The sequence below is a fragment of the Rattus rattus genome, chromosome 8, assembly GCF_011064425.1.
Source record: "Rattus rattus isolate New Zealand chromosome 8, Rrattus_CSIRO_v1, whole genome shotgun sequence".
NCBI classification, from domain to species: domain Eukaryota; kingdom Metazoa; phylum Chordata; class Mammalia; order Rodentia; family Muridae; genus Rattus; species Rattus rattus.
The window spans coordinates 107,278,373-107,299,542 of NC_046161.1; the positions used below are offsets into that span (position 1 = coordinate 107,278,373).

The 21,170-nt window shown below is 43.8% G+C and overlaps 1 protein-coding gene across 1 annotated transcript in view; it reads left to right on the forward strand.

The window, feature by feature from the left end:
- Nucleotides 1-21,170, forward strand: part of Gadl1 (glutamate decarboxylase like 1) — a 141,396-nt gene that overhangs the window by 80,778 nt on the left and 39,448 nt on the right. Inside the window, exons 12-13 of the mRNA XM_032910039.1 lie at nt 4,978-5,029; nt 13,956-14,045. Coding sequence (XP_032765930.1) covers nt 4,978-5,029; nt 13,956-14,045 — 142 coding nt within the window. The remainder of the gene's footprint in view (nt 1-4,977; nt 5,030-13,955; nt 14,046-21,170) is intronic.

The following is a 21,170-nucleotide window of genomic DNA, read 5'->3' on the forward strand; positions in this document are numbered from 1 at the left end:
ACTGAGAACTGCTTGCCCAAGACCTACTCACTCTTTGTCCTTGCCAGGAGGAACTTGATGTTATTGAGGGAGCAATGTTCTGACTGACAACATTACCTTGCCAACATTTAGTGCAGAATTGGGTCTATGACTCAGTCAATAAGATGCAGAGAGATTTCCATAAGGCCTTCGGGAAGAGTCTTGCTACACAGAGAGAGGTGGATACTTAAAGAGAGCATGCTCTTCCTATCCCTTCTGGGGATGTCGATATGTAGAGACGGGATGCTGCCACAATGGCTGCCCTGTGAGCATAAGGAGACTCTTTCCTCACACACTGAGGACAGCCTACATGATAGACAGTGCCTCGTTTCCAGTTAACAGGATGATGCCATCCGATCACCTCTGTGAGAGAAAGGACAGCGTAAGTCAATGCTGGCGGGGTGCTCCTTAGCGTGAAGTACCACATCAATTTGTCATGCCCAGCAGTGCTCAGAGCAGCTTGACAGTGGAACTCTTTCTCATGGAAGCAGCATTAGTGGGGTACACCGGGGTTCCTATTTGAGAGCACTGCTGTTTGGCACGTAGTTGTGATAGCAGCTTAGTCTCCAGGCTTCGCTAGACCATGACACCTTACAGACTCTGACAGGCAGTGCGAGGCGATCGTTGTCCCCAACGTAAGACCTGTTCTACATGACTAGCAAAGCCAGGTGTTTTCTTTTAGGTTTTATTATGCGTATATATCAATTATATGCAACAATAGATTTTACTATAAAACTTTCATACGGACATTTTGGTCACATTCACTCCTGATAACCCTCTCTTGTCTCCTTCCCACTTTTACGCATTTTCTTTCTCTTCCCAATTGCTCCCCTGTCTGTTTTAACTGCCTTTTGTTTCTTTGGTGAACAAATGAGCTTAATTAGGGGGGTTATTCACAGGAGTCTATATGCTCCTATGCACGCATATGGCTACACCACTGAAGAAAATGGTCAACCTTTCCCCCAGCAACCATTCGCTCCCTATGAATACCCAGGGAAGAGGGGACTTCATCAGGGGCTCACCCCTCATGATGGAATGCCCATAGGTAGCATGGCATGCAGGTGATCACAACTGCTATGGGCTCATTGGTGCAATGGCCAAGTCATGCATACAAGGCACTCCGAAACACTCCAGCCCTCAGAGTCTTTCCTTCCCTCTGCTGTGATGTTCTCTGAACCTTGGTGAGGTGATTTAGAAGTGCCAAGAACATATGAGTATTTGAAGACTCAGCCCCAGACAGGGCAGCTACGCAAACAGAATATAACTGAAGTGATTTGGCTTGGTTTGGAAAGGCAGCCTCAGCCCCTCAGCCTGTATGACAAGAGTATTTTAAATAGAAAACACACGTAGCAAGAGGACATGGCAAACACTAATAATATCAAGGCAAAGGTTTTTCTGGGCTGTATCCACATCTCCATTACATGCACGAGGAATCTGAGGCAGGCTCGGGGACCCTACATGACTTGACTACAGTCACAAGGTTGACCAGAAGCCCGTTAGCAATTTCTAACCTGGAATAACGTGTTTCCTGGTAGGCAGAGTACGGGTCAGGGTCTTAGAACATCGGGGACTGGTGTAACAAACACAGTTAAATGTTCTGGCCCACACATTTCTGTCTTGGAGATTGAGATAAAAATGACTTTCAAATCTTCCCTTGTCTAGGTAGAGGTGGCGTCTGTCCTCTGCTGTGCTGACATTATTCTTTAAAGTTCCCTTTCAGAAGCTAGGCATGAAGCTACATTTATGAAATTCTGCACAAAGTCAGAAAATGGGCAGAGTGACTTCCAAATCTATGGCGTCCTCTCTCCCTCTTTTAAGTGTACTGTATTGAACAGTGTGCGATGCATCCCTTGGCATTAACTCCATGCTTGTATCTCCAGGTTAGACCATGTAGATAGAGCTGTTTTTGTCTTACTTTTAAAAGATTTTAGTTATTCATTTATTTTAACATGTCTGTGGGTGTGTGAGCACCCGTATTGGGGGCGTCCACATTCCAGTGAGTGCGCATGGGGATCAGGAGAGCATGTTGGGTGCCTGTCTCTATCACCCTCTTTGAGGCTGAATTTTCTCTGAACACTGAGCTGTCAGTGTCTCAACTAGCGAGCCACACAATCCTCCCATCTCTGGATTTGTTGGAGATGAGGCGAAAGGTGTGTGCAGGATCTCACCTGTCTTCTTACCTGGGTGCTGAGATCTGAATTCAGGTCTTCAGGATTCCTCAGCAAACGCTCCTAACTGTTGAGCCATCTCTCCAGCCCTTCCTTGGCCTTTATTTCTTGCAAAACAATGATGGAAAATGGAATCAAATTATCTATGTTTCCTCAGTGCTTTGCTCCTGGGCTTTGAGGATGTATCATTTACAGCAGAGGGTTTGACAGACAGACTCCGCTCCATACACCTGGGTCACTCAGAACACGTTAGTCCTTCAACCTCTGACCTCTGTGTTGTGAAGTTGTTTCTGGGAATTGTTTAGAGAAGATACACAAAGGACTGTAGTTTTAACACATGTGTACACACGCACACATGTGCACACACATGTATATATTCAAATACAATATGTATCTTCCTCTGTGTGTTCGTATGATTGACTTTTCCTAAGGGAATCACAACATAGTTGTTACAGTCAGAAAGGATGGCCGTAGGCAGTTTCTACCCTTCTGTGTGTTAGCTGCCCCTGGTACCTCTGGTCTTGTATCCAACACCATGTGGGTGAAAATACAGTTCAATATCCGTGTCGTTGTTAGCATTTCTTGATTGCCACTGACCTCAAGCACCTTTTATGACATTCATTAAGGATGTGAGTCACCCTTTGCTGAGTACTAAAGGTTCCAAGATTTAACAGCTACTTTATAGAATGTCCCTAAAACAATATTCAGGGATGTGAATGTGCAGGCATGAACGTCAATCACTTTGTAGCTCTGCGCACACACAATGCAATTATTTAAAATAAAATATTTCATATGACTAGTTAACACTGCGAGAACTTTTGCAAGATTTTGTTTATCTAAAAGTAATATCTATGTGTAAGGACCAATACTTCAGTAAAAAGCTATATAAATAAAATTGGCAGGAGAAAAATGACAAATTTTATAAACTCATACTCTGGGTCCACATTTTAGAATGGTTTACAGCAAGTGATGCAATGTTCTAGCAAGTAATAAACTGATTAAAACAAAGACGCAAATATGATTTCTGGGGGTTTCTATAGCAAGTACTGTAGTGATTAAAACAGAAACAAAAATATGAATTCTAGGGTTTTCTTACTTTTGTGATAATTCCAGACTAGGGAAAAGGCGGGGGCTGCATTAGTCTGGTCTTTGAAGTAATCAAATGAGACTCGAGTGGAAATGTTTTGTTGGGGGGAATTTCCCAAGAAGTAATTGAATATATGGAATGTGCTGTTGTGCTTATGTTGCCATGGCTACAAGGTGAGAGCATATGCTTTGAAGCCAATGCTTGCTGGGGAGTGTGCTCTTTCCTTCTTTCTTTCCCTCCCTCTTCCCCACCTTCTTTTTTTGTCATAGAGTAGAATATAATAATTCTCCAACAAACACTGTTCTTTCCAAAGTTTTGCACATTTCCTTACATACATACTTTGGACCCCTAGATTTGAAATGCTGAGTCAAACATCATGAGCTTTTTAAGGTTCATTATGGAGTTAGTTGTTTTCAAGGTCAAATATTCCAAGGCTTTTATTCCTATGGAGAATTTCATACATGAGTGTGATATTTACATTATTTTTGACCCCTCCAACTCCTCCTGTGTCTCCCTCTCAAACATGATTTCCCTCTCCATACACATACATACATATGTAAATACACATACATGTACACACATGCATACACACATGTACACGAATGCATACACATGTGCATACATGTACACATGTACACACACGTGCACACATGTATACACACATGCACATACACACACACATGCACACACTCACATATACACCCTTCCAAGTCCGTTTATCATTGGTTGTATGTACATTTACCTAGTACTGACTACTTGGGCTTGAATAACCCATCAGGAGGTTTTCCCTCTCTGAGTAGTCATTGATTGCTGGTGGCTCTTTACCTAAGAGTGGACCTTATAAAAGGTCCCTGTTTACATGGAGATCAAAGCCAAGTCACAGGAGAGTCAGGCAGTGTCATTCATTCTGTTCAGTGTTGCCCTCCTGCTCCAACCATATCTCATGCACTGTGCATCTGAGATGTTTGCTTATGAGGAAATGATGCTTCTTATCTCCATTAGGCCATCATAGATACCCTAGTTGCATCCACACCCCCTCACTTGTGTCACATCATCAAACACTGTTCCTTTTCCCTCTGATCTAGCCATAGATAACATCAGTTTATGCTCTTCGAGCTAAAACATAAAACCCAAGCAAAAGTGACACACCAAAAATGTTCCCTGTAATCTAGCAACGTTATCCCAATAACTGTGCTGAGACCCCCATCAGGAAGGTAGACATGAATGGGGCTGGAAGTGGTTCGGTGGTTAGGATCACTTGCAGACAACCCAGGTTCAGTACCCAGTACCTGTATGGCTGCTCACAGCCATTCATAAATCCAGTTCTAGGAGATCTGATATCCTCTTCCAAACACCACAGCAACAACATGCATGCAGCATACAAAAATGCGTTCAGACAAAGCCCTCATACACATAAATAAATGCAATAAATATAAAAGTTGTCTAGAACGCACTCTGACTTTTCATGCCAGAGTTCAAAGTCATGTTAGAATGAGAGATTGACCTCATCCCCTTCACAAGACATGACCTCTAGAGAGGCCCAGCATGCGGTTGTACAGACGGCCCCAAGGGCATCTGTCCACATGTGTAGCTCTGCCTGGGCTTCCTGGAAACCATGCTTTGGGGTATGAAAGTGAAGTCCACAGTATTCAGGGATGGCAAATTACCAATATCATTGTTTTTAAAACGCTATTTTAATTTTAGGTACCTGGTCGACGAAATCAAGAAAAGAGAAGGCTTCAAGCTGCTGATGGAAGTAAGTGGCCAAGGGATTGGCACCTCTTTTTGTCTTCAACAGTGATGGAGGCAGTTGTGTTGTGGTGTTGATTTCTGTGTTGCAGGCTAAGAAACAAGTCATTGGCTTAATTCATACAGCCCATTATGTTAATTTACTGTATTGGTGAACATTTTTCCCCTTGGTTGGATTCACAGAAAATGCTCTAGCCTTTAAGTGTTGGAAATTAAAATGCTCAATAATAATTAGCAGAGATAATACTGAATAAATTATGACCTCTTTCCTGATACAGAAATGGCATAGTGATTGTGTCATGAACTGGGCCTTTGTGTGGGAGACTGACTAAGGGTTTTTAGACCATGCGTACATGTCCTTGTTCTGAAATAAAGAGTGTGTGTGAACTTTGGAGCACTGGGAAATAGGATGTCTCATTGTAGATATTAGATCTGTGTATAAGAAGTCCGGTGATTCTGAAAATGAATGTTTTTGTTAAAATATCAAATAATATAACCTCTTTCCTCTCTCTGTCTCTGTCTCTGTGTGTGTGTATATGTGGGTGTGTATTTATGTGTATGTATGTGTGTGTATGTGTATATGTGTGTGTATGTGGATGTGTATGTGTATATGTGTGTGTATGTGTATGTGTATGTATGTGTGTATGTGTATATGTGTGTATATGTGTATATATGTGTATGTATATTGTATATATGTGTATGTATATGTGTATATATGTGTATGTATGTGTGTATATGTATATATGTATGTGTATGTGTGTAAGTGTATATGATTCATATATATGAGTGTATATGCATGCACTTGGAAGGCCAGAGCAAGACATCAGGTGTCTTTTTCTATGTCACCCCACCTTATTGCAATGGTGTCTCTCACTGGGCCAGTAGCTTGTCTTTTCAACCAGACTGACTATTCTCGAAGCTCTCAAGTCTGCATGGTTATGTCACCAAATGTTGAGGTTATAAGCATGCTCAGCCATGACTGGCCTTTTACCTGGGTGTTGGGGACTCCAACTCATGTCCTCATGCTTTTGAGCAATTACCTTTACCCATCCATGCACCTCCCCAGCCCAGGAGCCCTGTTTCATTCGGGTGTAATTTTTTCATAAATTGCATGTTTGTGTGTGTGTGTGTGTGTGTGTGTGTGTGTGTGTGTGTGTGTGTGTGTATCTTCTAACCTTATACAACCTTGGGGTTGAACTATCCAGTGATCTGGGCCCTCCCACAGCAACAAAACAGTGCCCAAAGACATGCCGCCATGTAATAGGCATGTATACATGAATGCAGTTACCTGTGAAGGCCAGAAGGTGGTGTCAGATCCCATGGAGCTGCAGTTACAGGCTGTTGTGTGCCTGTTGTGTGTGATGGAGCTGGAATCAGGCCCTCTGCAGTGTGCGTGTGCGTGTGTGTGTGCGTGTGCGTGTGTGTGTGTGTGTGTGTGTGTTTGCTCTTAAAGCACTGAGCCATCTCTCCAGCCCCTCATCTCATTCTGACTTTTAAGAACTGTGAAGGGCAAGCTTATCTTAGATCTTGTTAAACCTCACTGCAGTCTTTAACCTAATGTAAAAACCACTTATAGATTCCACTGCAGGAACTCGTGCTGCATGTAAGAAGTCTAGATAATCCATGCTAATCATTTATTCAGCAAGATGCATGAACTCTAGTGTATGCCAGCAATTCTAGCCTCCAGAGAGGTCCCTGCTCTGTGTTCATATTCCAATGAGAAGTGAAAGGGGCATGTGGGAAACACCAAGTCATTAGAAACCTTCAGAAAAGAAACATGTTCATCACACACACACACACACACACACACACACACACACACACACACACACACATATATATATATTGACCATATACCTAGGTGTTGGACTACCCGCAGTGACTGGGCCCTCCTACATCATCATCATTAGAACACACCACACACATATATACAGACCAACTGAGCAGAGGTGGGCCTTCAACTGAGGTTCCTTCCTCCAGGATGACTGTAGTTTATGTCAAGTGGACAAGTAGGAACTAAACCCCTCATTCACATAACACACTGGTCTCTAGTCCCTCCCACTTCTCCTGAAAACGTCATTTCTTCCATTATAGATGAAGGGACACATCCTGTCTTCCTTAGCCGTCCCTGTATTGGCGGATCTCTTGGCTAGCTTCATTATTGTATGAGCATCTAAACTCGGGTTAGAGGAGACTCAGCAGACTGAGCTTGCTCTTTATTTCCCCCAATTTGAGCTGCTCTATTTCCACAGTGTTCAGGAAGAACTGCCTCTTGAGCTTTTGTTTGTTTGTTTGTCTTTTTGTTGTTGTTGTTTTTGTGACGATGAGAGTAAAAGTGAGAGTGGAAAAGGATGTCATGTTCAAATGGCATTATCAACTTCTCCCTAAAGACCCTGGAAAGGGAGGGGAACTCTAACACCATCTTTGGGGACATACATTTGTATTGGGACAAGGAAAGGTTGTTAGGTAGACTTTGGCCCTGGGTATTTTTTATTTTTAAGATTTACTTATTTTTATTTTTTAATTCTCCCCCCCTCTCTCCATGTGTCCATGTGTGGGTATGTGCCCCTGAATACAAAGACCAGGAGAGGGTGTTAGATCCCACAGTGGTGCTCATGTTATAGGTATTTATGAGCTTCCTGAAGTGGATCCCGGAAATTGAACTCAGATCCTCTACAAGAGCAGTACATGCTCTGTTAACAGCTGACCCATCTCTCCAGACCCATGAGAATTGTTTTCTCTGGAGAAGCCAGCTGGCTCCTATAGTACGAGAGGCTTCCTATATAATAAATAACCCTTTCAGAATTTCTACAACAGGGTTTTGTCTTCATTACTCATTCTGAGAATTGAGACCAAGTCCACACACACACCCCGTGTGCCCCATCAGGCTTCAGCCTAACCCTACTGGATGGACTTTTATCTTGGATTCACATTTGCCTCCCTTGATTTTTTTTTTTGTTTTTTTTGTTTGTTTGTTTGTTTTGTTTCAAGAAATAATGTAAACTTAGACCTTCGACTTCACATCTAAGTGCTAAGTTAATTTTTAAAATCGAAGAGAGTAAGAGAGGGAGAGGGGGGGGAAGAGTGAAACGGGAGAGAAATGGAGGGAGAGGGAGTGGGAAGTGGAAGGGCAGGGGTATGGGGAGGGAGGGGGAGAGAGCACTACATTAGAAGTTGTAAATGAGTATAGGGAAACAGAGTATCTAGCACTTGAATGCCTTTTCCTGAAAAGAGCTAAAGTAATGTCTCTCTTCTTGAAGATGATTGAAAGTTATCATTTCAAATGAATCCTGAATTATTCATGCTCCCCTGAAAACCATAACTCTGTCTTTTTCCTGTGTTGGATCTAAGATCTGATAGTTATTTTCCTAGAGGTATATACTCCTTCCTACACTCCTGTTCGCATTTTTCATTTCAATATCTCGGGTGAGCCTGAATTATTCACCTTTTTGTTTTTTTGTCTTTCTGAATTCTGCATTAGGAAGTGTTATTGGGATGCATAGACTTTAGAGGCATGAAGGACATCTTGTCGACCTCCTGTGCATGGCAGGAAGCCTGTGTGACAAGTTCTGCTTCAACAACTTCCTGCTATGGAGAGCCTACTGGTTCTTCCTCTTGCAGCTAGATCTGGATGCCCATGTTTGAGCTGTGACTGCCCACATTCTAGCTGCCTTATTCTACTTATTTGCCTTACTTGAGATCACTTATCTCACACAGTTTGATATGATCATAGTTACCTCATTAATTGCTAAAATCTAACATATCTCATTCAAATTTCTTAGACTTCTACTGTATTTTACAGTTACCACTCCATCTTGAATCCTCACCATGGTTTCTTTGACTTATTTTTTTTTTCTTCTCTGCTTTGGTGCAAGGTCCTCTTTGTCTAATACCATTTGGATATTCGTCTCTACTCTTTTGTCCTTGGTCCTTTATTCTGTCAGCAGCCTCCCAAATAGCTCTCTCATGAGGTTTGGTGTGTGTCTGCCTTTAACTTTGATGTTTGGTTAGCTTGTAGTTTCCCCCTAGAACTCTGACTTGCCATTCCTAAGCTGAAGTGTAGCCATTTTTCTTACCAAAAGTTCACATTCTTCTTTGGGTTTTTTGAGCTGTGCAAAACTCTTGGGGCCTTTCCCCATCTCCTCTCCCTTCTGCTTATGTACTTAGTTTCCTCCTCTCTGTCTTGGTTGAGAGTCAACCGCATCTCAAGTGAGCAGCGTCATCCCCTTCCTTCCTAACCCTCTCTGGCTAATCTCTCTACACGACAGCTTGAATGGCTTTCCACAATCTAAGTTACAGCTATGCTGTCTCTCTACTGAGACTGCACGTTGCCTTGGGAATCGAGCAGGAACCCCCCACCCCAAGCACAGCAAATGGACAAGCCCACTGCAAACCAGACTAATTTCTATTTCTAGCTCAACTCCTCTCCATTTAAACTCTGCCCCCACCCACTCATTCCTTCTATTTTTCAGTCCTCAGAAGACACTGCTGTCCACCAATGCATGATCCACATCTTACATTATGAGAAATCTCTCTTTTGATAACGCCCACAGCAGACGAGCCATCACACCTCCCCTTCCTTGGGAGTCTCTGAGTTTCTGGGCACAGGCATATGACATAAGTAATTTTCTCTTTCTAATTTCTACCCCCATTTCCACAACATAGAAACTCTGCATCTGATGCCAAGCAATATGGCTGGCCTTCTTTGGATGCTCTATCCATCTTAGGGTTTCCGTTCAAATAAGGTATCCAGAAATCTTCCTAGTGATTTGTCTCAGCTAGTGCAGGCTTTAATGAGGCTGTACATCCACTTGAAAAGGACATCTCCTTCTACCAGGTTGGCCCGGAGGAATAGTCATTAACCTGGCAGAGTGCCTGCTGTGTGGCAGATATGCTACCCACTGCTGGAAATAAATTCTCCTTTTGCTCATCCAGCTGAGCCTATGCACAGACTGTTGTCTCCACATTATAGGGTAGGGTGTAGAGACCCAGAAATGTGGCATTTCTACAAGCCACAACCTGATGAGGGGATAGAGAAGTGGCTCAGTTAATAACATGCCTACTGTGCAAAGGACCTGAGTTTGATGTTTAGTACCCATGTCAAAAGCTATGTCAATGCCATAGTGTGAAAGTGCAGTGGCAACCTTGGGGGAATTGAGGCAGATGGATCCCTGGGGCTAACTGGCCAGACAGCCTGACCACATGACAAATTCCAGATGAGTGAGACACCCTGTCTCAAATAAGAAGTGGAAGGTACCTGGGAGAGGATGCCTGAAGTTCACTTCTGGTCTCTCTCTCTCTACACACACACACACACACACGCATGCACACACCATGAATGCATGTGTGTGCACACACACACATACATGCATGCATGTACATGTGCACACAAGGACACCCACATGCAGCACATGCACATACATACACATGCACATACACATGCACACACACACACACACACACACACACATATATATATATATATATGTACACAAGTACACCCGCATGCAACACATGCACATACATGCAGACACATGCACACACAAAGGTGCATGCATGCACATGTACACTTGCACACATATATATACACATACACACATACACACATACATGCATGTACATGTACATGCAAACACACCACATGCTACACATGCACACACATGAACACACAGACACACATAAACACACATGCATGCACTTGTACACATACGTACATTCACACACACACGTATGCACACATAACCTAGTGAGCTTAGAATTCCAATTTTATTCTAAAACTTGAGCTTTATCTGTGGTTCTATTTTTAAAGAGTTTTCAATGCTACAGCCTTGGTTTTAAAACCTAGGAATAGGAAGTCTTGTGAAATCTGCCTTGTCAGCTTGTCCTTCGTTCTATATTTACATAATTGATTATTTTAATCTGTGTTCTAGCGTCTGCACTCATACTTAATAAAGTACACCATGTCGCCTTCTTTTTGCTACTGTTATTCTGATCAGAAGGTCGTGTAAAAACAGATAGAACTTTACTCTGCAGCAATTTAACAATAACCACCCGTGACTGCTAATTTACACGTCAGTGACTCTCCCTAGTATTAATAACAAAGCACTCGTTTGTTTTTCTCCTTAAAAACCAGAGTATAATATAATAGAAGGCTGTCATTAACAGCCCTTAGAGGAGGGTGACAACGTACTTCCCCCCCAGTTCTTCACTACGTGGCCAATTTCCTTGCCGAGCCTTCAGAATGTTACGGTTTGTTGAGAATCTACACTGAGTGTGCTCCCGTGGTGCTCAGGGGTCATGCTCTATATATTAAAGAAATTAAACGTGAGTGGCATCTGCATGACTCTGCTCTAAAAGCAGCCATCGGTGCTTTGACACTCCTGCAGAAGCTACAGAGGGGACAGTAGGAGAACACTCAAATATGCTCTTTGTGAACATTCAATGACGGTTTCCAACTCGCTTATTTTGGAAATGACTGAAGTGAATTTATGCCACCCAATGGAGGATCAGACATCCTCTAGTGATGTGTCAAAAGGGCTTTATGCTTTGTCAATTGTTACTTCAGGGAGCCGTGCCACTCAAAGGAGAATGTGTGAGCAAAGGGGCACAGGGAAAATGGTGCTCTCAACGATCGCGGCAGCTGAAAGAAAGTTGCACAAGGAAGCCGACCTGAGCAGCCTGGGCCTGACTTGAGACTGAGATGGTCTGCCACACAGACTGTGAACATGTGACATGGTTATAATAGTCTCCAGCAAATAACAATGAATAAAAGTTGATGGCATAGCAGGATCCAGTCAGAAGAAGAAAAAAAAAAAACAAAACAAAACAAAACAAAAAAAAACAAAAAAAAAAAAAAAAAAAAAACCCAAGAAACTAAGTGGCCCAGCAACTTGAAGTGAGAGATATATAAAATATAAACAGATGAGAAGGTAGATATATAGATGATGGATAGATATATGAATACAGCAGTGCACACACACACATCTATATGCACATGCACACATATATATTTGTGCACATGGGTATATGTATATGTGTATGTGTATATGTACACACACACACACACACACACACACACACACACACACACACACACAGTGATGAACAGAGACCAAGGGGTATGAGGGATGATCTCTTAGGAATTAAACAGTTCCCCAGAACTATCCAGGCATAGATCCACTGTCCCTTCTAGAACTGAGGTGGAGCACAGGAGGAAGAGGCACTCCCTGACAGCTCAGAGACAGATCCCCTTGGAAAGAGTGCGAATGTGGCTGAGAGGAAGACAGAGTTCACTGAGATGTCGCCTTGGCATGACTCACTAGAAATCTTTATCATGCTTCCTGGGGGAAGCCATCTTCCTGGAGGGGCCATATCTTGGAAGTAGCTGCAGGCTACTCACAGAGGGTGCCTGTCAAGTCATTGGAGCAAAGTGCCAGGCTGGTGACAACTCCCACCCTCTGACGCTGCCTGCCTGGGCAGTATGCCAGGAAGAACTGCCATTTTGCTGAGACGTCCTTAAAGCAATAAATACTTGTTTGTGGACAGCCAGGGCAGTTGAAAACAGCTCATATTTTGCAAGGGATTCATGAAATGTACGTGGTGCCCCGGGAAGAGGCACCTCCTCTGGTAGCATTTCTCCAGCAGACGCTGATGACAAGACGTAAGATGGAATCAAGCAGTAACAAGGAAATATTTATAGGACCCAGCACCTTCACTGTAGAGCGCCAAGAAAGAGTGGGCTTGGAGCTGAAGGCTAACACATTTATAACAGATGCCAGTGGTGTTGGGGAAGGGTGCCTTTGACTTAGGGATGGGTTCCTAGAAGCAAAGACGGAAAGCAAACTATGATTTTTCCTTCCGTTCTCAAATTAGTGCTTTTTAAAAATATTATTCTTTTTTTTAAATGATCAAAGAACTTAGAAGCGCAACACAGTTTATACGAAAGAACTAAATCTATTATAAATCAGATGTCCAAATGTAAATTTTGTAGATTCGCATTATAAAACATTGTCTTGTGATAAAAGTGTGTGGAAATTGAGCTGAACTGCATGGCCCTCCCTTTGTGAAAACTACTCTATAGTTTAAAGATTTGTAACTCTTTCTCTGTGTCAATTCCAATGAGAATGTTGGAAATTTCCAAGATGAAAGGAAGCGTGGATCAAGAAGTTATCGGGGAAGCTGGAAACCTCCCTAGGCTCTCAGTGATGTCTTAGAATCCACTGACAGCAGAACCCCATGCGGTCCCAGTCTTGATCTTAGCATATGAGACGCTGGCTGTTTATTCTTTCTGAAGTTCCGCAGGCTTCATAGTGGGCGTGCAGACAACCCTGGAACTAGTAAGAGCTGTGAGCGCTGGTTACTGGCTAAAAACTACATTTGTAGTGAAAAGGTATCAAAGACGTCTCAATAACTGTTAGTGTGAGGGTCCGGTGAAGAAGGTAGATGTCATCCGTAGTGGTTTCTGAGAACAAGGAATCATAGCTCGCTTGAGTATCTATACCACAAGGTACTCAGCGCTGGCTTAGTACATGTCTTGTCATGGTCTTTGACACGGCCTGTCTTACATCGTGCTTCAGTGAAGACAGACTTGTCATATGATGGTGTGACAATGGTATGTTGCTCTCTCTCTCTCTCTTTCTCTCTCTCTCTCTCTCTCTGTGTGTGTGTGTGTGTGTGTGTGTGTGTGTGTGTGTGATCTGAGCCTACCCTTTGTGTAGAGGAAAAGGAACTGTCTAGATCCAAACTCAAGCAGTGTATTGTCAGAATTCATGTAGAACTACCCTGCAGGAGTTTGGCTGTATTATAAGTTACACACACTTGATGACTCTTAAGAGATTAGCACAGAGTTTAAAAGACTCTGTTTAATTATATTCTATAATGAATCTTACGGTAGTAAAGCAGCATTGTTTTTGTTTTTTTCTTTTTATCCTCAGCCTGAATATACCAATGTGTGCTTTTGGTACATTCCACCGAGTCTCCGAGAGATGGCGGAAGGACCAGAGTTCTGGAGAAAGCTCAGTTTGGTGAGTGATGAGGGGGTTGTATTGTTTTCCTCTGGATGAGATGGATTCAATGCTCCTGTCTATGGTCTGCAGATAGCTCCATGTGTGACCGCCCCTCGAAGGCACAGAGAAGTGCCTCTATTCCTGGCATTTCTCTCAGTAGAAACTGATGACATGCCAACAGTTGTAAACCATGTTTATGTCTAGCCCATTAACTTGACAGATCAATACACACACACGTGCAAACACACCTGTGCTGTGTGCAAGATAATTTTAGACTTTCTTAGAAGTTCTGCCCTGCGGTGAGCTTCAGAGAATGGGAGCTGGTTGCAGGGTTCACAGTCACAGCTGTGGGATAAGTGGGTGAAGCTCTCAATTCTGTGATTCTGTGAGAACGTCGCCATCTTAGCATTCTGTTGCCTTTCTTGAAAACATGCGAAAACCTAAATCTGATATTGTTATTGTAGAGAGGGTGTCTCTGTTTCTTGTATTCTTATAGGAAAAAACTCAATTGAGATAGATAGATAGATAGATAGATAGATAGATAGATAGATAGATAGATAGAATATGAATGAATTTGAGCAGAATAGTTGCTAAGCAAACATTCCAAAAAGAGATTAGAGTGGGCTACCCCAGGGCAGGCTGGGGGAGCCCAGTGGATTCTGTATTCTGTATTCTAAAAACATTTTAATGAATGTTTTATGACACCTGTGGTATGTTCATGGGATGAGGGGACCCTTTTGTTCTCAGTGTGGCTTGAATGAAAATGGTCCCCGTGGTTCGTTAAGGAATGGCACTATTAGAAGATATGGCCTTGTTGGAGGAAGTGTGTCACTAGGAGTGGACTTTGAGGTTTTCAGAAACCCAAGCGGAGCCCAGTGGCTTATTCTCTCTCCCTGCTGCCTGCTGATTGAACTCTCAGCTGCTTCTCCAGCCCCATGTCTGTCTCCACACTGCCATGCTTCCTACCATGACGATAATGGACTGAACCTCAGAGCCAGTAAGACAGCCCCACTTAAATGCTTTCCTTTGTAACAATTGCTGGGGTTGCAGTGTCTCCTCCCAGCAACAGGAACCAACTCTTTAGCATTGGGCTGGATCGATCTCTCCCGTAGAGTATTTCTTCCCATGATCCTCTAGAAAAGCCCACAAAAGCATGTCATGTCAGGGCCACGTGGCAAGTGTTAATGTGTAGGCTGTGGCGTGAACAAGCTAGCTGGAGTTTCAAGGATTCTTAACCACAAGGGAGCATGCTGGCCATCCAGAGACACCACTGCTAACATCCAACTGCCGTATTCCTCGGTAACATCACCTCTAAGTCCTTGCCTAGCCTGTTCCAGTGCCCAATGAGCAAAGGTCCATTCTTACACACTTAAGAGACTTGGAGGAAAAAAAATAAGAGAATGCTGGGCCTGGGTTTTCTACTGGAAAAAACAAACAAACAAATAAGCAATGAATGTGCTTGAAAGTGTGTGCACAGGGCTTGGTGTCTCGATAGTAATGTACTTGCCTGACATTTCCCTGTGGGCTCAAAGCCCTGAGTCACAGCCCGGGTAATGAGAACAGAGGCTTCACAGGAAGCTGAGAGCTGACTGTGCAGAAATGCAGCCCCAGGCAGCCCTCACTTTGTTCTTCCAGACAAAATCCTGCCTCTTCTCCAGCTCTGCAAGGACCTGTGAAAGCTCATTGATCAACATTCCTCATCCCCACTGCCCACTGATCAACATTCCTCCTCCCCACTCCCCACTGATCAACATTCCTCATCCCCACTCCCCACTGATCAACATTCCTCATCCCCACTCCCCACTGATCAACATTCCTCATCCCCACTCCCCACTGATCAACATTCCTCATCCCCACTCCCCACTGATCAACATTCCTCATCCCCACTCCCCACTGATCAACATTCCTCATCCCCACTCCCCACTGATCAACATTCCTCATCCCCACTCCCCACTGATCAACATCCCTCATCCCCACTCCCCACTGATCAACATCCCTCATCCCCACTCCCCACTGATCAACATTCCTCAACCCCACTACCCATTGATCAACATCCCTCATCCCCACTCCCCACTGAACAACATTCCTTATCTCCCCAACCCCCCCCCCATATTGAAATTTTACTTGAGAATTTCAGCCATGTGATACACATGCTTAGGAATTCCTATGTTGGTACCTTTAAAGCAAGGCAACCCCTTCCTGCCCTATCTTTCCTCACTTGAAGAAAGCAGAGAAGACTCCATCTAAGATCCTAAAATCTCTCTGGCTTTTGATCCCTTTCCCCCTCTCACTGGAGAAAACACGAATTATTTAAACAGCTTTTGACAGTTGATAGCCCTTCGACTTGCCCTTCGAAGGAAAGGAAAAGGACTTACCGGGCAGACAGCCGTAAACATTTACTGAGGGCTAGAAGGGCTAAGCATTAGAGAGACAGATATCAGAAGAACTTGGTCTGTGCCCTTGACAAGTTCATGTAGCATGTAAAGGGGCAGCTGGGAATGAGGAAGATAAGCTCTGCTTGCAGCGAAAGAAGAGAGGGCAGACCAGTGTGCAACCAAGGCACAGAGCCTTAAACAATAAAGAGATGCTGGGGAGGGAACAACTAGGAAAGAAATAGATCCAAAGAAAGCTCAGTGCAAAGCTGGCGAGACTCAAGGGAAGGGGCATGTGCCAGGCTATAAAGGGGATAGAGATGGATATGAGGATAGCCCAGCAGAGCTTGGATTGATTTTTTTCCCCATAAGCAAATTAAGAGGGAGGAAGCTTTCTCATTGCCTGCAAGCTACAGCCCTCTGTGGCCTTGCCTGATGGTGTGATTTCTCGATTTGGGTCATCTCTCTTTATCCGTGGCACATCTGTGCCCCTGTACTGTAACACACAGTATATGCCAATATATACATATCTCCTGTCAAGCCTGAGACTGAGGAGAACGGTGGTTAACTTTAATTCTAAGTTGATTAGATTAAAGAACACCTAAGGCGTTGGTGAAATATATCTTTGGGTATGTCTGTGAGGGCATTTCCAGAAAGGTCTACCCCGAAGATGGAAGACCTTCCCTAAATATGAACGGCACCATTCCCTGAACAGGGGGCCCACACTGAAAGAAAAGGAAAAAGTGGGCAGAGCCGTAGCATCCGTCTCTCCATCTCCTGAGTGTGGGTGCAATGGGAGCACGCTGCTGCAACCCCCCACTGCACCCCCAAACCGTGAGCCGAAAGAACCCCTCCCTCTCTCAAGCCATTGCCTGCCCCCGATTTGGACAGAAAGAGAGCAATTTTAGGAGCGTAGATGTTGAAAGTCAGGTGACATCGATGTCCTGACTTGGCCACACCATCACTTTCCCTGCAGCATGGTCACCAGGCCCTGAGATCTGGCTAGTGGTAGGTCATAGAACGTAAGTAAGTAAGCGCTGTGAGGACTCACAGCAGATAGTGACTGAGCTGCAGGGGGAAAGGGAACAATAGGGCCGGAATCTGAGTGAGGATTAGAGGAGGAGTTTTTTACTTTGATTGATGGAGGTTGTTGAGCAGACCCTGAAGAAAAACTGCTTCAGGTTGAGAAAGAAGATGACAGGCCTGAAAAACCATCTTTCGGTGGTTAAGAGAATGCACATCGAATGTGGCATTTGTGTTTCTTTGATTTAGCGCCACAGCCCAGACAGAGATTAAGATATCCTTCCTGGAATGAATGTAGGGTTGGCTTTGTCCGGCTTCTCCTTTGCTTCAACTCCGAGAAAATTCAAAATCAATAGTGGACCTGTGCTAATTACTGTCTGTGGCTTTGAAAAAACACAGCAACCAACTAAAGCTTGCAGGCAAAGGGCCCTCAGGATGAGGAGGCTTGGCAGCAAGGGGTCAGAGCAGGGAACTGGGAGCTCACATCTCTGTCCACACACAGGAAGCAGAGAGGGCAAACCGGAAGTAGAGCAAGGGTATGGTCTCTCAAAGCCCGCCCCTAGCGATGTACTTCCTCTAGCAAGGCTCGTCCTTCTAAAAGTCCCGTAACTTCCCCAACTAGGAGCTAAGTGTTGAAATATCCCAGCCTATGGGAGACGGATCTCATCGAAAGCATCGCAGGAACGTAAGTTAAAACCAGAGAGTCCTTATATTGTCTGCCTTTTACAGTCACAAGTCATCAAAAACGCACATGAGGACATTCTCTTTGACCCCAACAATGGGCAACAGCTGTTCTGGAAGAGTCTTCATCCACCACAGCCTGTTCTTGGCTGCCGGAGCTGGAGAGGTGGCTCGGTAGTTAAGAGCACTTACTGCTCCTCCACGGGACCTGAGCTCTGTATCAGGGAACTCCTGAATGCTATAACTCAAGCTCCAGGACTTCTTATGTCTTCATCTGGTCTCTGCAGGCTCTCACATATGCATGGCATCCAGTGACAAGCACACACACACACACACACACACACACACACACACACACACACAGAGAGAGAGAGAGAGAGAGAGAGAGAGAGAGAGAGAGAGAGAGATTTTAATCTTTTATAAAAGAACAAATGTTTCTGTGCCTTCGAGACTCCCCATTCCCTTGTCTGGTTCACTGTCATACCTTTTTGTCACGATTGCTTCTGGCCACTGAAACAGATACTGCAGGTGGCCTGGGATTCTTGGTTATCCTATTCTCTCTCTCTCTGCATGGGTGTTTGCTTTGCAGACGACTTTGGAAAGAGAGTCGCGAGAATGTCCATTTGTGATTTATAATATGGAGCCACTTAAAGCAGACTCAGAATTTATTCCCTCATTTATTTTTGATGGAAAACCACAAACACATAAATAAAGCAAAAGAGAAAAAAAATATTTTGTTGCTTTTGTTTTTGCTCCTCTGGTCACACTAGCCGGGTGAGCTGACAAGTCACAGAACTACTGGTACGATGGGATCATTTAACAGCTGGAGGGAGAAATTAATCTGGCATATCATAGGATATGCATGTATGTGTGTATGTGTCTGTACATGTGTGTGTATGCATGAGTGTGTGTGTGTGTGTGCATGAGTGTGCTTGCAAGAATGTGAGACTCTTTCTGAGAATGAGAGACTATGACAGACAATTTGTAACACTGTTCAGTCACCACGTTAGTAACACTGTTCAGTCACCACGTTAATGTGGCTTCTGTTTTCAGATGTCCTCTAATATGTCCCCTTCTGACCAGTTCAGGCGTGACCGTATCTGTCTCAGGTCTTCACTTCAATCCTGTTTGTCTCTCTGCCTCCTGGCATCCCCTCTCTTATGTTTCTTCCTCCCAGTCCATCCCTAAGTCTGGTCCTGCTGCACCAGCACTAGCCTGCAGCAAGACTGGGAACTGACCCCATTTTCTGCAGCAGCAGTTGTCAATCCCACCAGACCCAAGCACCACTATTCCCAGGAAATAGTAATCCCCTGTGCTCTCCCAACAGGGGGAGCCAACACATGGCCCTCTGTAAGGGCTGTGTGAGATCTCACGTACAGCAGAAAGAAGAAAATGGTTAATAACTAGATACATGGGTCATTCTATCACATCAATACTTGTGCATGGCATCTTCAAAAGATGCCTGGCCTTTGATAAAATTCCCATCCATGCTCTGAGAAGCACCAAGAGTGTGATCCGTACACAAAGACACAATGCTACAAATAGGTGATGTCTGTCTTGAACGTAATAAGGGCGGTACAGCATTAGTGACCGCGTTCTCAGGTAACACACAGGTTTGTTCAAGAGAAACATCTTTTCTCTTGTTTTGCATGAAGTCAAAACAGCATCTACTAAAAACGGGCACAGGGACTGGTGAGAGGGCTCAGTGAGCAAAGGTGATTGCAGTTAGAATGGATGGCATAAGTTCTATCCCTGGGGCCCACTTGGTAGAAAAGTAGAACTGAATCTGGCAAGATGTCCTATGACTTTTACATGCATGGAACATACACACACACACACACACACACACACACACACACACGCAAATAAATAAATATAACACAAACATGTAAATGGTCATAGGAGGGCTAAGGTATACTGATGGTGTGTAAGCCTGGGGAAATGAACTGGGTTCCCTAAACTCACATTGGTAGCAAGCACTTATTATCCCAATACTGGAGGGACACAGACAGAAGAATCTCAAGTTTGTAGACCAGACAGTCTAGTGAGTTCCAGGCCAGTAAGGTCTTATCAATGATTAGTTTTTAAAGAAAATAAAAAAGTAAAATGGTGGAAATTGATACCTGGAGTTGACTTCTGTACCCCAACCCCACACATACTTACATGTATGTGTATACATGTGCTTACATATATCTGCACACGTGTGTGCACACCCATATGCCATTATGAATGTTGCTACTTGAGATGGGAGTCACCAGGGTTCTCTGGGGTTTTTCTTTTCTGTATGTATGTGGTAGGAACAGGGCAGGGGAGGTGCATGTGTATGCATGTATATGCATGTATGTGCATGTATGTGCATGTGTATGCATGTATATGCATGTACAAAACAGAGGTCTATATCAGTCTTCTTCTATCACTCACTGTGGACTCTTTGACCAGGTTCCTCTCTGAACCCAGTTAAGACAGGATGCCTGTCCTGTGAATCCATATCCCCTACCCGTATCTTGACAGTGCTAGGGTTACAGGTACCTGCTATCACACCTGGATTTTTCATTCGGCTTCTGGCATAGTAAATTCAGGTCCTCGGGTTTGCACAGAAAACACTTTAACACGGAGCCGTGTCTCCAGCTTAGAATAGTCTCTAAGCTCTTGTGGGTACACAAATTTGCCATTTTACCGGAGTCACAGAAAGCACAGGAAAACCTTAATTTTACATACATTTTCTTCTAGCAGTTCTGATCTTAAAAACTCTTTCCTTATAAATAGTAGCAGAGTTGTGGGGAATGAAAAGGTACTCAGAGGTCCACAGTTCTTCTAAAGAGCAAAATGCTGAGAAGTAAGGAAAAATCTACCTCGAAGGTGCTAGTTCAGTATTAGTTCATGACTTGTAGACAAATTCAGCGTTCAGACAATTAAAATAGATCATTAATTTGGAAAAAAATTACAAATCAGCTACTGTAGCACATATGCTTTGAAAATTATGTTCATGTGTAGTGATCTCTCTTTATCATCCACTTATGGGCATGTGTGCAAGCCTGTGTGCAGGTGTGCTTGTGTGTGTGCACAT